Genomic DNA, 16613 nt, shown 5'->3' with positions numbered 1-16613 from the left:
ACTGAAAGGGCTTTGTTTTTTTAGGTCAAACCACGCCATAATAATCTTATTATCAGAAAAGCATGTCAAATGTGCACCATAAACACTACACTCCTTGACGCATGTCATTAAAATAATATCGTAAAGATTACAACGAGTCAAAGGTGATAAAGAATATATGAGATGCTGGTTATTCCAAATTCACATGCCCATCAGCGAAGGGAATTCAATTTGTCCACTCATGAAGTAGTTCGGCAAGGTGAATATAAGGTTCCCCTGCATAAACCATTGCTTGCCATGAGAAAATATTGACCGCCCACAAATCTAAGCGTCATGTTTCACCAAATTAATCTGCCCCCTTTCCTTCCTGCAAACTATAAAAAGAGATACACTAATCTGCGGATTATGATTGGCAGTTACCTCCATCGACCGATTAACTGCAAATTTTATATTGCAAAAGAAGGGAACACCTTGCATCCCAGTCCACCGTGGTAGATTCCAAAGCTACCTATTTCACATGATAATGTAATTTACAGATTTACCACGACTGAAAAATGATTGGCATTTTCGCGCTCACTGCCAATTATTAAAAAGTAATGCTTGCACCAGTTCTAGTATTAAATTTCGATATGCTAAAAGCTAAAAGGGGAAGGGTGAAAAGAGGGAAAACTAATGAGCCTTTTGAAAATTAGAAACCATTACAAGGGCGAAAAATCAGACCATTTTCTAGTTAAGTATGGAGAGTCCCCTAAAAAATACCTTGAGAGCAACATGTAGCACATTATCCACATCTCATGATTGATATCTTCTCCCTCCCCAGTTAAACACATAGCAAACAAGCACCACTTGCAATAGAGTGGTTAAAACTGAAAACCAGATACAAGACGGAGGAGGAAAGAAAGGAAGGAAATATTGTATTGGTTGGCGATGATATATAGATGATAAATATGTTACCTCAAAAATGATTAAAAACCATCATCTTCCAGCTGCGGTGGATCAATCATGCATTCATTTTCGGGTCTGATGTCTTAAATATGTGACAACACAGAAAGTAGCAAACAATGACTTCCCAACAAATGGGGATGTGAGACTCCGAAAACAATTGTCTCAGAGAAGTTTCATACAGAAATTAAATTTACCTCATTCAAGTCTAAAATGAATTTTAAAATGAGTTACAATATTAGAATAATACCTACCTCAACCCTTTTCTCCGCTTATAATATTGATGAAAGGGAGATGGTATAGTCTCAACAAAGCTGTGAGATAGCAAAAGAGTTTCACCCATGATGAAAATTTAATTAAGACTCCAAATGAACATGTTCATAAAACCTTAGAGATATGAAAATCTACCTCAAAAAATTTCAAAGCTCAGACATCTATCTACACAATTCATTAATATGGGCGAACTGGACTTCTAGGTGACCTCCTGTGACTATGTCTAACAGGGGAACGTGACCTGCTTCGATCACGGTACCTATCCCTGCCCCCATCTCTTCCATTCCTGGACCTCCAATCCGCCCCTCTCCCTCCATCCCGACTACCTCTGCCATTCCACTCTCTAGACCTTTCACGATCTGAATCGCGTTCTCGATATCTGTCCCGCTCCCTGTCACGATCCCTATCACGATACCTGTCCCTATCACTTGAATTACTTCTCCTTCTACTCTCATTTTCCTTCTCCCTCTGTTTCCTCCGTTCTTCTGCTTCTTTCTCCCTTGCTAACCTTTCTTCTTCTCTTGCCTTCTCCTTAGTTTCCTGAAAATAAAGTCCATGTATTGAAATCTCGGAGAAAGAAATTACTTTTTCCCTTAGCTTCAGTATTTCACCATTCAAAGAGAGACTCACCTTGTACTCAGTGATAAAATCTCGGACCATGCCATAACCAATATGCTGCTTCCCTGTAACATGAGACTGAGTCCTCTCTAAAGCATCATTGGCCACAAGAAATGAACCACATATCTCGCAGAGTGCCATTTTTTTCTCCTGTGCAAGCATCAACACTTTATCATTCTGAGGGTGTTGAGCCAAGGCTGTCTTCTCAGAATTAAGCATATCCACCTGTCAAAAGAAATTTTAAATAAATCAAAGTCAACTTTCATGTACCTGTAATTGTATGATAGAGAATCTAATAAAAGGTATGCACAATAATAAACATTGTGGGGCAGTGTGTAAACTTTCTGGAAAAATCATTTGCAATATAGGAAACTAGAAAAACTCAGGATATAATAGCAGCACCTTTCTCATGAGTGCTTCAGCTTCATCCACCTTTCCAGCTTCACCAAGGGTCTCAACTTGTTCCAGCAAGTTCTTTATCTTTTCCTCCAGAACAGATAACTGTTCAGACTTTTCTGCTGACAGTGGAGGTGCCGGTGCAGGTTCAACCTCCTGAGCAAGGCGTTCTCGCCCACGCTTTACTCTTCTATCTAAATCCATCACCTGCAACGCAAGTAGCATATGACCGATAAATATAGGTGAAAAAAAAAAAACTAGAGATCATGAAGACCAACAGGAGATGTGTAACATACCAATTTCTCACAAAACTGAGCTAGTTCAGCTTCAAACTTGGGCACATATGCATCATGCCTTGGGGACTCCTCAAAACTAAAATCAATGGCATGAAGAATTAAAATAGAAAGTATAGTCACATCCTGAAAGCAGGGGAAATAAGAAAAAAGAAAAGGCTGTAAACAAAAGTAAAAAGCAACAGGTTTTGAGCTGGAGGACATGATCAAAGGAGTGAAAAAAAGCTGGACAATCTGTAGTCTTCTGGTGCCTTGACTTTTGATATTAAAATTATGATATACCTGAAATGTGCAGTAAGTTCTTAAACTAAAGAAATGGGAGAATGCATTAAATGACCCCTGACCATCACCTAAGGTCGAAAATAGAAGTTCAAGTTTTGCCAAAACCGTCTAGACATTCTTCTTAGACTCGTAAAGATAGCAATTACATCCCATTTCCCCCGACAATTCATGCAAAAATATCTATTTGCCAACAGTATAGAGGTAAGAAAAACGAAAGAAATCAGCTGACAAAAGGTCCAATCACTAGGAGCAGAACCCCTTTTGAGGGGGGGGGTTGTAAATCATCACTGACTGCTTTTAGCTGAACTGTCAAGCATGTCATAATTGTCTCCCAAAATCAATAATTATGGCAATAAGCATATATGAATGATCTAATCCAGCAGATCATCACTAATCAAACATATCACTCTATATCCTGTCCTACTACTTAGTAATTTCTGACTTGGAAATTGATAGATTCCTCTTCCCTTCTCGGAAAGATCTTATCAAAATGTTTAAATCAGTTACCTCAAAAAGAAAAAACCAGCAACCGCTTAGCATACCATGTAAGGCATATCAAAGTTTCATCCTACACCCTACATCACACATATAAAGCAGCTAACTTATTCATATGAAGACAAGATAAGCAACAATCTTACAACAGAAGCAGAAAAATAATCATCAGTTGTAAGTATTGCGTTAAGCATGCTCAACTTTACAAAATGATGTGTAGCTTCCAATAAAATCATGACAAAACAATTAACGAACAAACACAAATGACCCCTTTTGATTGCATCAAAACTGAATGCACTCAAAAACACTGTAGAAAGCACAATGTGAAACCTCGATAACATTTCCGGAATGAAAAATTATACGCTATTAAATGTTCACTTAATCACCTTTCTTTCAACTTTGGGTCATGAATTTTAGGGCAGGGGCCTGATTCAAAAACAAAAAATTACAGTCAGTGAAACCATGCACTCTGCAAACACAAATGAAGTATATGATTCAAAAGAAATTGAGATTTCTAATCATCATTTAAGCATTGGGTCTTATTTTCTTTCCCGTGCTTCCTCAGCGAAAAAAAAAAAACATAGTTTAAGATAAGTCAATTTCAACAAGAATTTTAATTGCAACTCACCTAGATCACTTCGGGTATTGATGAACAGATCGTGAGGACAAAATCGAACCATATAGGCTCCACAGACCTCCTTATCATCCCAAGTAATTTCCTTGTACCCCTTTCTCTCTTCCTCCGTCAAGTTACGAGCTGGAATTCACCAGAAACCAGTATTCAAAATCAATAAAAGTTAATTTAAAGCAAGACTAACCAAAAAAAATATCAAATCAAATAATCAAACCCCATTAGAACAGTTATCTTTTTCAAACAAATCCAAATTTACCAAATCATAACACCCAATTGCCCGAGGAAGCAAAAACAAATAGGTAGGTAGCAAAGCAACGATTAACTAGGGTTTATAGGAAATACCTGCGCCCATAAGTTCATCTAGCAGAGCTCTCTGAGCGTCCATGACTATGGCGAAGTGGTGATTTGAAATTAAGAAAGATAACAATTAGACTGGTGTGGGTTGGAGAGAATAAATTCAGAAGGGTTTGCACCAGAGGAATCAGTGAGGGTGGTGAGGACTGGGCGGTGAAATTGGTCCTATTGCTTTTTAGGCCATCTAGGGTTTTGCCCACCAAGGAAGGACTAGAACAATCTGAGAAAGACAGAGAGAGAGGAGAAAGGGGTAAGTTTGGAGGTGGTGGTGGTATACGTGGAGGGTACTACTGGTAATAACTTGGCTCTTCACTGTGACCGTGACATGGGCCGTTACAGTTAATTCATCTTATAACACATTTATTTTAGTTTATACTCGCACTGAAATAATAGCCTATATTAAGATATAAATAATTTAAAAACATATTAACACATTTATAAGCTACACATCCTGTATCACTTTAGCCAAATTTTAAAAACAATATTTTATGTTTTCATTACATTATTCAACTAATAAATCAGAACCCCTTTGCTAAAATTCTGCAGCATGGAGAGTGCATGGGACTTGAGGAACAATTATAGGTACACAATTCTGGCGCATGAGATGAAGGAGAGAATTATGGAAATGTAAAGGTGGAGACTAATCTTGGAGTCTTGTGCTGAGGTGACAAGGACTGGACTGTTGTCTCTGCTAAAAGACAAGAAGGCCTAGAGTTGGAAAATTGTACAGACAAAACAGAACAGATGACACAAAAACTACTGGTAGCAAGGTGCATAGCAAGGTCCAGCCACAAGCATATATGTGCTATTATCCAAAATCCTGCAACTAATTTTGTGGTGCTCCTTGGTTTTGTTTGTTCTAGTAATCTAACCCAAATTCTCTGATCAACCAACGACAATTCTTACTTCTTCATCAACCACAACCAAACCCTCTCTGCTCACAATTTTCAACCATGAATAATGATACAGTAGACAAACTGGTCATCTTCCTAGCAAAGAGAGATGGCATTGACAAGCTTGTTAAGACCTTCCAATATGTCTCTAAGCTTGTCCACTGGCATGTTGAGGCTAAAAACCCAGAAATTGCTCAAAGAGCCAAGCAGTGGGAAGTTGCCTCTGGCCTTAGCCGGAAGGCTTTTCGAACCGGCCGGTTTCTCACAGGATTCAATGCATTGAGAAGAAGCCCTGGCTCCACGCCCACCCTTCGGTTCCTTGCTGTTCTTGCTAATGCAGGGGAAATGGTCTACTTCTTTTTTGACCACTTTCTTTGGCTCTCCAGAATTGGAACCCTGAACCCAAATTTGGCCAGGAAGATGAGTTTTATATCAGCCTTTGGTGAGTCGTTTGGATATATCTTCTTCATCATATCTGATTTCATTGCATTGAAGGAGGGGCTAGAGGCAGAGAGAGAGCTTGCTGCTTTGGAGGACAAGTCCACGGACAAGAAGATTGAGAGTTTGAGAAAGATTAGGAGTGATAGAGTGATGAGGTTAATGGCAGTGGCAGCTAATGTTGCAGACTTGTTCATTGCAGTGGCGGATATTGAGCCTAACCCCTTCTGCAACCACACTGTGACTCTTGGGATCAGTGGGCTAGTCTCTGCTTGGGCTGGTTGGTACAGAAACTGGCCCTCATGAGGTTTCAAGAAAACCCATGTTGATGAAGTAATTAATCTCATTGGCTTAAGATGTGCTTATGTGCATCATTACTAGTTACACGAGTTTAATTATGTCTATGAATGGTTTTAGATGTTTCAATATATCAACAAAGCTTTCTTCATGCCCTGGCTAATTTTCATTCAAGTCAAGTTTGTCCATTTGGGCCTCCCAGTTATTCAAATATATACCAAAGTAGGACTGACTATTACAATTGCTATACCTGCGGTTTGCTCTGATTATGAAACATTATTGAAGGTATTTGATTAACATAGTCCCCATCTCTTGGACCACAGGAGTCCAAGAGATTGTGGTCACCCACCGTTGGATATTAATCAAATGGTTCAAAAAATTTTTTTTAAAAGGAGTGCAAGAGTGAATGAACCGTTGAATTTACATCCAACGGTGAGTGACCACAAATCTCTTGGACCCCTGTAGTCCAAGAGATCAGGACTGTTGATTAGCATTGTTTGTTTATCTTTCCATACCATATTATTGGCCTTTGGAGAAATTTACCAAGGAGATGTCTAAAAACGTGGCGCTATCATATTGTGGGTTCGGATTTTGGTTTTGTTGAGTTGCTTATCAAAGAGAAAGAAAATGTGTAAAACAAGGTTACCAGTTGGTCACGGTAGTAAGTTCTTCCACGTGCAACTAAGTTCGACTTTGCTTCTTTGTAAATTAGATTCATACCATTCCGAGTTTCTAAACTTTGAACCAAATCACCTTTTATGTCATCTACTTTCTATCTAAGATCATCACTAACCCTTCATTTAAATTATAATTTAATGAAGGAACGGAACCTTATTAAATGATGCTTTGCATTGCTCAAATTTCATTTTACGTTGAGATAATAAGGAAATGTTTGGGATTGGTCTAGTAACGACGGAGCACATTATTCTCAAGCTATATGATGGCTGCAACAACGACATGTCGTATTTAACCAAGGCTGTCGGTGGTAAACGACAAGTCGTACTATATATACATGTCTGTGATCCACGTGTAAATTAACCGTCTAAAGCGGAAATGACTAATGTAAGAAAGACTCAAAGATGAGTTCTTTAAGCGTCAAGACAGACTCAAAGACAAAGTTTGACTCGCGTAATCTGATAAACTAGAGAGAGTTTGTATAGCGAATTTTCCCGATTCCGAGCACACTTTCCTTGCATTTTCTCAGCAACCAAACAGAGAGAGAGCGGTGCCAGAGATCAGATCAGATGGCGGATGGAACTGGGCACTCGCGTTATGTGAAGCTGACGAAAGATCAAGCGCCTGTGGATGACATTAAGCCTGGGGAGCTCAATCAGCCCATCGAAGTTCCTCAGGTTTCTCGCGCTTTCTCTTGTCTGATTTTTCATATTTTTTGCTAATTATATATATAGGTTTGCTCTGAAATCTCTGTTACTGTTATGAATTTATTTTCCTATCTATGAATTGCATTTTCGTTAAAACTTAGGATATGGATTTTTGTTGGCAGAGTGTAGTGGAAAATTGGTTTGGTTTTTGATTTGTACTTCTGATTAGAAGGTCTTTGGGTGATAGAAGAAAGCCTTATCAATTTTAAGAAAAAATTAGCTGATTTGTGTTGTTTCTTTTAGTAAATAATTTTTGGGATTTTCGTATTTTTTTCAGTGACCTCATATGTTTCTAATGCCCTTTCTACGTTTTGTGGGGAACTTTGCAAATCAGATTTTTTGAAATCATAGTTAAAACCCTTGTATCATTGTAAATCTTTGGTACGTTAAATAATTGGCTGGATCTGAAATTCTGTTAACTTATAAGTTTATCATATTGCATTCTTTAACCTGCTTGCCTATATAGATCGAGGATGCGTGTGGTTTCCAAATAAAAAGGCGACTATATGGTTCTGGCTACAACTTGAATATGGTTACAAATTACATTTATATTGCGGATTTATGGGGTAGATGCTAATGAGTTTCTAAATTTTACGTGTGACTTTCTCTACATTGGAGGTTAGTCTTGGATAAGGATGTAAACACCAACTAATCCGGTGTATTATGGGCTAGTTGAATGTTCACAGGTGTAACGAATGTGGACAACCTTTACCTGAAAGCTATCAGCCACCTGCAGATGAACCTTGGACAACTGGAATTTTTGGCTGTGCCGAGGATAGAGAAAGTTGTAAGTTGATATAGGAACTTGCTTTTCATCTCTTGTACTGTCATATGGTATGAAGCTTATGCTTATCTTTGATATTTTTATTTATTTTTAATTAGATACCTTCTCTTTAGAGGGATTTCGTGTCTCTCAAGCTTGGCTTAGAAACATAAGCAAGCACACACAATAGGGGTTTTTCACTTATTTGTTAAACTTTGAAATATGTTACTCTACAACTCTAGCAATGCACTGTTCCACGTTCTCTTATTACATTTTATCAAGTAGGATGTTTATGCCCATTCAATTAATTGACCATGTCCTTGTGAAGCATGAACTCCCATGCTCTTACTACTCCTTATTAAGACTGGTTCCAATAATTGGTTTTACTGCAACACGAAAATAGTCTACTGATAATTTTGTGTTTCTTCACATCTTCAGGCTTGTCAGGGCTCTTTTGTCCATGTGTTCTGTTTGGGCATAATGTTGAAAGCTTAAGAGACGATATCCCTTGGACGAGACCATGCATTTGTCATGCCATTTTTATTGAAGGTGGCATGGCTCTGGCAGCAGCAACTGCAATCTTCTATGGTGTTGACCCAAAGACTTCGTTTCTTATTTGTGAGGGTCTGTTCTTTTCTTGGTGGATGTGTGGGGTATACACAGGACTTGTTCGCCAATCCTTACAGAAAAAATATCATCTGAAGGTAATCTTCTTTCTTCTCCATTTCTCTAATTGATGTCCTGTGGAAGATATGTTTCTTAACCGAATGATGCTCAATGCTAAGCTGTCTTGTTGACTGCAGAACTCGCCGTGTGACCCGTGCTTGACCCACTGCTGCTTACACTGGTGTGCCTTGTGCCAGGAGCACAGGGAGAGGAAGGGCCGCCTATCGGACAACGCTGTGATGCCAATGACCGTCGTCAACCCTCCCCCTGTTCAACAAATGAAGCCTGCTGATGACAACAACCAGGACTCTGCTGACAACAACGGGCATACCAATATGGAAATGCAGGCATTGTAAAATTTAAGCACCCAGGGGCTTTATGTGTGTGAGAGCTCGTCATTGTTGTAAAATGGTTGAATCACATACACGAGAAGTCATTAAACTATATAAGTCTATATAGAGTTTGATCTCCCGGTTTCATTGCAGCGAGTACTGGAGACATGCAATTTTAAAAAGCTCTCCCATTCCAGTTTTACAGCTTATTGCTTCAGTATACAGCTGATGAAATATTTTTGCCGTCTCTTTTTGCCCTTTTTGAAGTTTTTGATTTCCAGAAGATGATGCACTAGCTACAAGAAGCCCACGAGGAGTTTTTATTTTTATTTTTTTTAAATGCCCAAGACACGTAGGTCCCATTTGATCAATGGAAAAGGAGGCTTGTGGATGGAAAATCAATTGTTTTTTTATGTTTGGTAAATTCGTCATTGGAAATGGAAAGTAGAGGGGAAAGTGAAGGCCTCTTCTGAATTTGGGTCTTGTTTTTCCTCCTCCTAAGAAAGTTTGAGAAAATAAGCTAATATTGAATGCACATTTTTCATGATCATTTTATCTCTTCATGAACAATTTAGAATTACAATGTATTATTAAATGTATTCTTTTTTTATTTGATTTAATATAGGTATAATTGGAAATTAATTTTACGAACTTTGTTTTCCATTCATACTCAAAATAAACATGGGAAATGAAACAAAGTGAAATCTTCAGGTTATTTTTCCGACATTACCAAACGTGATAAATGAATTTTCAATTTCTCATCCCTTGAAAAATGACATGAAAAATAATTTTCCCTCAAATTTATTCCGTGAACCAAACGGGCCGTACTATCCTGCCCAATAGCAGAACCACAAATGAATCAATCCACAGAGAAAGTTGAAAGAGGGCTCTGTTTCTTGGGTTCTCTTCTAATTCATCTTCTTCTTGTTTGTTTTTACTTTGGTATAATTTACGCGGAAGTTTCCCACTTGTTTCCTAATGGTAATTATTGTATCGTATCTCTACTAAAAACAACTCGCCATGTCATCATAAAGTGGATAATCACAAATTAATACTAATTAATGGGTTTCACCGCGTTTTATTGATCTCTCTTCTAGCTGGCAATTTCAGACTCCTATGGTAAGTAAAATACAAATTACCTTACATACAAGCAAATCAATCTATTTATACCATTTCAAATCAATCTGTTTCTTCTATGGCTAGGCAAGTTTCTTTATGTGATGGGTGCACAGAGCAAGCCATAATGGAAAACCCACCACCTTCTCATCTTTCTTCTCTGTCTTTGGTGGTGCCTGCTTCTTCTAGTGACGCAGCAGTGCCACTGAAGAATGGGATGGGAGATTTCCTTTTCGGGAAATATGACATGGAGGAATTTATGTATAGAGAAGACGTGCTAGAGCAGTACACGAGGAGGGAAATGGAATTGAGGTGTAGCAGAAAGAGACCTAAGAGGCAGGCCTCGTTTGCTGAATGTTTGGAGTTCTTGAAGATTGTGTGCTGCTTTCGATTTTAAGATCTTGAGAGCCTTCATTTTGATTCTTTTTATCTTCGTAAATGTTGTTGATCGAGTTTAAGTGCAATAAGACTAATGTTTTCATGTCTTTTAAAATTTTGGTTATTAGCAATTGCAAAAAAATAAAATAAAAGTATTTTAAATCGTACAGTGCACATTGTTAAAAAGGAAGCGCGAGCTGAAAGATTAGTATATAAATTGTGCAAAATAAATCAACAAAATTAAGTAAATAGCTCAGTATAGATAAACAAATTAAGAAGATAATTTCCACCAAAAACATAAAGAAGAAAAGAAAACAGATAATGACCATGACGAATGTGTACAACGATATAAACCGCAATTCACCCATGTCCTCCCAATCACACACATAGACATGACCTACGTGGCTTGGCGGTTAACCCTTTTTTACCCTTTTTATTTTTGAATTGTATAACCTTCACAACACAACCCTTCACCAAAACGTTGCATTTCTTGGTTGAATATATAAATAACTCCCCCTACACAGAGCAAATTTGCATTAACTGCTTGCTTTCATTCATTTCTGTTTTTAGTTTCGTTTACTCAAACCAACCTTGAAAGTGAAATCCATTCTCTCTCTAACATTTGATTTGACTGATTTTCTGGCAAAATGGCTAGGATTGCACTAACCACTCGATTTCGGCAAGCAATTACTCCCAATGCTCTTCGATCTTATCTTGCAGAGTTCATCTCAACTTTCTTCTTTGTGTTTGCTGTTGTGGGCTCTATGATGTCCTCCAGTGAGTCACTCTCTTTCCTCTTTTTCTAAAGAGTTTTGTTCTGTCAGTTTTTAACGGAGGATTTTCAATTTATTGTGTTCTAACTTGTAACTTGAGGCATATATATCATATTGTTTGGTCTGTTACACAAGGAGCTTTAATGGAAGCATGAAATTTGGACGTACCAGTCTCTTAATTTTTAACAGTTTGATGGGAAATGTTGCTATTGTTGTTGTTACTTTGCCATTAATATGTTGGGTTTTGTTGTATGGCACTGGCAGGAAAGTTGATGCCAGATGCTGCATCAGACCCAGCTAGTCTGGTGGTGGTTGCCATCGCCAACGCCTTTGCGTTGGCCTCGGCCGTGTACATCGCAGCCAATGCCTCCGGCGGCCATGTGAACCCTGCTGTCACCTTCGGCATGGCCGTGGGAGGACACATTAGTGTCCCCAATGCCATCTGCTATTGGATTTCTCAGATGGTGGCCTCTGTCATGGCTTGCCTTCTCTTGAAAGTAACTGTTGTTGGGCAGGTCCTCTTTTTCCACTTAGCTACAATTATAGTATGTTTTAGTCTATTGGGTTGTTATAAATGCAGGATCTTAACAAGTTTTAACTAAAACAATTTTCTTTTTTTGGGGAATATGCAGCATGTTCCAGCATATGCAATTACAGAAGAAATTACAGGTTTTGGGGCATCAGTTTTGGAAGGTGTGCTTACATTTGGGTTGGTGTACACGGTTTATGCTGCTGGTGATCCTAGAAATGGTGCGGTTGGGGGCATTGGGCCCTTGGCAATTGGGTTGATGGCAGGGGCCAATGTCCTGGCAACTGGGCCGTTTTCTGGTGGATCAATGAACCCGGCTTGTGCATTTGGGTCTGCAGTCGTTGCCGGTAGCTTCAAGAACCAAGCTGTGTACTGGGTAGGACCTTTGATTGGTGCTGCAGTTGCTGGACTTCTATATGACAATGTGGTGTTCCCTACCCAAGTTCCAGATTCTCTTACAGGAGTTACAGAGGGAGTTGGGGTCTTCTGAAATTAAACCATTAGGGCAGATTTTATTATGATAATGTGCTTCTTATGTTATTAGCATCAGTCATTAATTCTTGTTTCTTCTGTAACATTTGTAGTTTGTTGTTATGTAAGGCTAAATTTTTTATTAGTTTTTTCAGAAATCTTAATTTTCTTTTTCATGTGACGAACACATAATCTAGATAATAACTCATAACTCATCATTTAACTACTTGAATTACAAGCTCATTACAATTATTAGGATAAACAGAATAAAGATTTGATTAATTGGTCCAAAATAAGCTACATCTTATTAAAATAAATCATTCTAATGAAGTCCTGTTTGATTAATCTCACAAGAAACTTGTCTTTTTTTCGATTAATTCATTTGATTTTTGTTACATATATATAATTTAACGACTAATAACGGAAATTAGAAAATGAACGGCGACGATTGCTCTCATGTGCAATCTGAACGTACAAAAAACACAAATATTATCAGAACAAGTCCAAATCCATTAACAGCAATGGCGCCTAAAACCCTCTCATCTTTCCTCTCACCTTTCACCCTCCCATACCACCTCACAATCCCAAAAACCAAGCTTCTCAATCTTCACTCGAAATCCACTCTTATATTCTGCAGATTTTCACAGCCACAAAAGACCCATCAGAAAGCAACCGTTTCAGAGACCCAATCATTGGATCCCCCACCCGAACCCGACGGCACCGGAGCGGCCGCGCCGACCCCAGGCGACCGGTTCCTCGAACGACACCGTTCCTTTGAGGCTGCGAAGGTCTTACTCAAAGAGAAAAAGAAGAAGAAGAAAGAGAAGCCCGTGAAGGTTTCTACGAACGTCGCTTGTTGTTATGGGTGTGGAGCTCCGTTACAGACTTCGGAGCCCGATGCTCCGGGTTATTCGGACCCCGAGACCTACGCATTGGTATAAATTATTCATGTAGGACTTTAATTTCATTTTTCTTGACAATGGGATTTAAATTTTTTTAGCTACTGAATTGGGTTATAATTTTGCTGTCGGTGTTTTAAGTTAAAGTTTAGTTCTTGCATTTGAAAGAAAGAAAAGCACTTCCATGACCAAAGTGCTTTTACTGAATTGGGGTGTAATTTTGCTGTTGGTATTTAAGTTAAATTTTAGTTATTGCATTTCAAAGCAAGAAAAACACTTCCGAGTCCAAAATGCTTTTACTGATGTTTACTTGAGTTCCAGATGCTCATATTTTGCTTTTGCTTACCAAATGTAAATGCGCAGAAGAAGAAACACCACCAGCTTAAAACCGTTATATGCGGAAGGTGCAAGCTTCTGTCTCATGGGCACATGATAACTGCTGTTGGTGGGAATGGGGGCTATTCTGGCGGGAAACAGTTCATAATGGCTGAACAGCTTCGGGAGAAGCTGGCACACCTGCGCCATGAGAGAGCATTGATAGTTAAATTGGTAAACTACTTTCTAACTTTGCGTTGCTATGAAGTAAGTGAGTTGCCTTGAGGAATGTTAAATTCTATGTCTTAATCGGTTACTCGCGTATAGGTTGATATTGTGGACTTCAATGGTAGCTTTTTGGCTCGTGTGCGTGATTTGACTGGTGCAAATCCTATAATATTAGTGATTACTAAGGTATTAAACTGCCTGTTGGTGCTTATTTAATGTGATATTGATGTAAGCGACTTTTCTATTGATTATACTTTCTAATATCAGGTTGATTTACTTCCCAAAGGGACTGATTTTAATTGTATTGGTGATTGGGTTGTAGAGGCCACTGCAAAGAAGAAGCTTAAGTAAGATTGGTTTCCTTGGCTATGCTTTTATTTATGGATAATATTATCAATCTAAAGAGTTTCCTGGAATTCTTGATGAGAAAGGAATTCATGCAAACTGGTCCCATGTAGTTGGGATTAGGGCTCTATTGAGTTTGAGTTATTTGAAACGGTGGTTACTAAAATTGAAGCTTGAATTATACTTCTAAGACTCTATTATTTGCAGTGTTATAAGTGTTCATCTTACAAGTTCAAAGTCTTTGGTTGGAGTAACTGGAGTTGCATCAGAGATCCAAAAGGAGAAGAAGGTTCTTTACTTCTCTTTTTGTGCTTGTGCGCATGTGCATGTGTGAAGTTCATTAATCGGACTATTGACATCAGAAATTAAAGCTAGCTGAGTAAATAGGATGACCTATTTTTTACTTGCTATTCTATGAAACAAAATATAAATGTGTATCATTTAAATTTATTTCAACCTGAATTCATTGGCTGTTTTTTGGTGCAGGGGCGGGACGTTTATGTTCTGGTTAGTCTCTTAACTGGAAGTTTACTTAATGCATATAGTACTCAGTATGTGCTGTTGTCAAGTGATTCTTAAACATTTTGAAACCTGAACAATTGTGTACATAATACATGTAACAAGAGGGAAAACCGTTGTCGTTCTTTTTCATTATCAATTGATTATCCTTTGGTTTTAATTACTGCTTGTCTTTTACTCTGCTCTAATTTATCAAAAATAATATTTTCATTATTTGAGAAATATATGTACGTATATTTATTTTTTCATATCTGAGAGTTCACATTACACTTTTTTCTATAGGGCTCAGCAAATGTTGGGAAATCTGCATTCATCAGTGCTTTGCTGAGTAAGTTAATGACATTCATTCTGTGTTTTGTTGCCTTTGGTAGGCATGTAGCTTATTCAAGTTTAAAGTTAGATACAGTTCTATTTCAGAAAGATAATTGACCAGTGTTTCATTTACTAAATGAGTTGTTCTTCCTTTTACTTGACTTTTTATTATTTTTGTGATACCAGAAATGATGGCAGAAAACGATCCAGTTGCTGCATCAGCGCAAAAGTACAAACCAATACAATCTGCAGTTCCGGGAACTACCTTAGGTCCAATTCAAATTAATGCTTTCCTAGGAGGAGGGGTATGCCACAGTATCTTTATTTATCAAGAACTTTTCAAATCTAGCATAGTAACCTTCTATTTCATGCAGAAATTATATGACACACCTGGAGTTCATCTCCACCATAGGCAAGCAGCAGTGGTTCATTCAGAAGATCTAGCTGCCCTTGCTCCTCAAAGTCGGCTAAGGGGTCAATCTTTTCCTGTATGTTTAGTCAGCTTAGGGGGTTATTCTTACCCTGTATTTGTATCCTTTTAGTAGTTTATCTGTTGGTATCTTCTAGTTAGTGACTTTTGGTTATTCTTAACCAGAATTCTCAGGTGTCCTCTGGAAATGGAATAGCAGGGAATGACAATTCCAATGGTTTGAATGGCTATTCAATATTCTGGGGAGGTCTTGTCAGAGTAGATGTCTTGAAGGTTTTGAGTAGTTTCACATATATTGACTTTATCAGTCTCATTATGGATGGTCTTTCCTGACTGATCAAACTGTCGATAATTTCAGGTTCTCCCTGAAACACGATTGACATTTTACGGGCCAAAGAGTCTTCAGATTCATATGGTACCTTCTGACAAGGCAGATGAGTTTTACCAGGTAACCATGGTCTCACTTGAGATTAATCATATTTTGTAATCTTTTTATAAGTAAAGCAGGTATTCGAAATATTTTGAAAGCTACCTTCTTGGACCGTGTATTCATATTTCGCTTACATATATGATACATTCTATATGAATGACGTGGGATTTTTTTGACATGTTGCAGAAAGAACTTGGAGTTCTGTTAACACCTCCAACTGGAAAACAAAGAGCAGATGAATGGAGAGGACTTGAAACTGAGCGTCAGTTGCAAATAAAAATTGAAGATGTGGAAAGGTGCATTGTTCATGCTCTTAACATTACCTCTTTCAACATTTGTTATTTGATTTTGGTCCCATGTAAATGCCGAATTCACGCGTGATTATTTTGGTCAGCCAATATGAAAGTTTCTTCTTTTCTCTGTTCACGCAGGCCGGCCTGTGATGTGGCCATATCAGGTTTAGGATGGATCACTGTTGAACCCCTTTGCAAATCATCGGCAAGTTCCAATTCCAGAACGGAAGCAGCTGCAGGAGAGCTACATTTAGCCGTGCATGTCCCGAAGCCAGTCGAAATATTTGTTAGGCCCCCATTGCCAGTGGGTAAGTCTGGAGCAGAATGGTATCAGTATAGGGAGTTGACTGAGAAGGAAGAGGAAGCAAGACCAAAATGGCATTTTTGATGCTTGTAATTTTTCATGTCTATGACAATTGACGTGTATATATGCAATCAATTTTTGTTGTAAAATTGAACAAAGGTAAATTTTCATATATAGAATGTGAAAATGAAAATGACAACAAATGCGAGGATTAGTTCTGTAAAGTGATAATGTATA

The 16613-nt window shown here is 38.2% G+C and overlaps 5 protein-coding genes across 6 annotated transcripts; 4 read left to right on the top strand and 1 right to left on the bottom strand.

Annotated features, from left to right (window-relative positions):
• Nucleotides 1042-4602, bottom strand: LOC18786065 (luc7-like protein 3). Its single transcript, XM_007218148.2, has 7 exons — nt 4252-4602; nt 3904-4032; nt 3662-3701; nt 2505-2580; nt 2215-2415; nt 1825-2037; nt 1042-1734 (listed from the first exon to the last, which is right to left on the bottom strand). Exons 1-7 carry the CDS (start codon nt 4292-4294, stop codon nt 1372-1374), a joined length of 1065 nt encoding a protein of 354 aa, XP_007218210.1. The 5' UTR covers nt 4295-4602; the 3' UTR covers nt 1042-1371.
• Nucleotides 5028-6044, top strand: LOC18784899 (peroxisomal membrane protein 11B). Its single transcript, XM_007219454.2, has one exon. The coding sequence runs from the start codon at nt 5217-5219 to the stop codon at nt 5898-5900; it is 684 nt and encodes a 227-aa protein (XP_007219516.1). The 5' UTR covers nt 5028-5216; the 3' UTR covers nt 5901-6044.
• On the top strand, nt 6936-9278 carry LOC18785896 (cell number regulator 6). The gene is made up of 4 exons (XM_007218241.2): nt 6936-7243; nt 7946-8060; nt 8475-8740; nt 8840-9278. The coding sequence occupies exons 1-4, from the start codon at nt 7136-7138 to the stop codon at nt 9056-9058; spliced, it is 708 nt and encodes a 235-aa protein (XP_007218303.1). The 5' UTR covers nt 6936-7135; the 3' UTR covers nt 9059-9278.
• LOC18785508 (probable aquaporin TIP5-1) lies at nt 11176-12320 on the top strand. The gene is made up of 3 exons (XM_007219285.1): nt 11176-11305; nt 11566-11816; nt 11934-12320. Exons 1-3 carry the CDS (start codon nt 11176-11178, stop codon nt 12318-12320), a joined length of 768 nt encoding a protein of 255 aa, XP_007219347.1.
• LOC18787454 (putative nitric oxide synthase) lies at nt 12765-16579 on the top strand. 2 transcript variants are annotated; one of them, XM_020557744.1, is made up of 13 exons: nt 12765-13236; nt 13564-13749; nt 13843-13929; nt 14011-14090; nt 14296-14377; nt 14575-14595; nt 14890-14935; nt 15106-15224; nt 15294-15449; nt 15524-15622; nt 15708-15797; nt 15966-16075; nt 16211-16579. In XM_020557744.1, the coding sequence occupies exons 1-13, from the start codon at nt 12823-12825 to the stop codon at nt 16458-16460; spliced, it is 1740 nt and encodes a 579-aa protein (XP_020413333.1). In that variant the 5' UTR covers nt 12765-12822; the 3' UTR covers nt 16461-16579. The 2 variants fall into 2 exon arrangements, with proteins under 2 accessions (XP_020413333.1, XP_007218955.1); XM_007218893.2 differs by having other exon boundaries at nt 12767-13236; nt 15294-15407; nt 15515-15622.

The sequence above is a fragment of the Prunus persica genome, chromosome G2 (assembly GCF_000346465.2).
Source record: "Prunus persica cultivar Lovell chromosome G2, Prunus_persica_NCBIv2, whole genome shotgun sequence".
Lineage (NCBI taxonomy): Eukaryota > Viridiplantae > Streptophyta > Magnoliopsida > Rosales > Rosaceae > Prunus > Prunus persica.
Note: the sequence above shows the minus strand (reverse complement) of the source record. Positions and strands in the feature narration are given on the sequence as shown.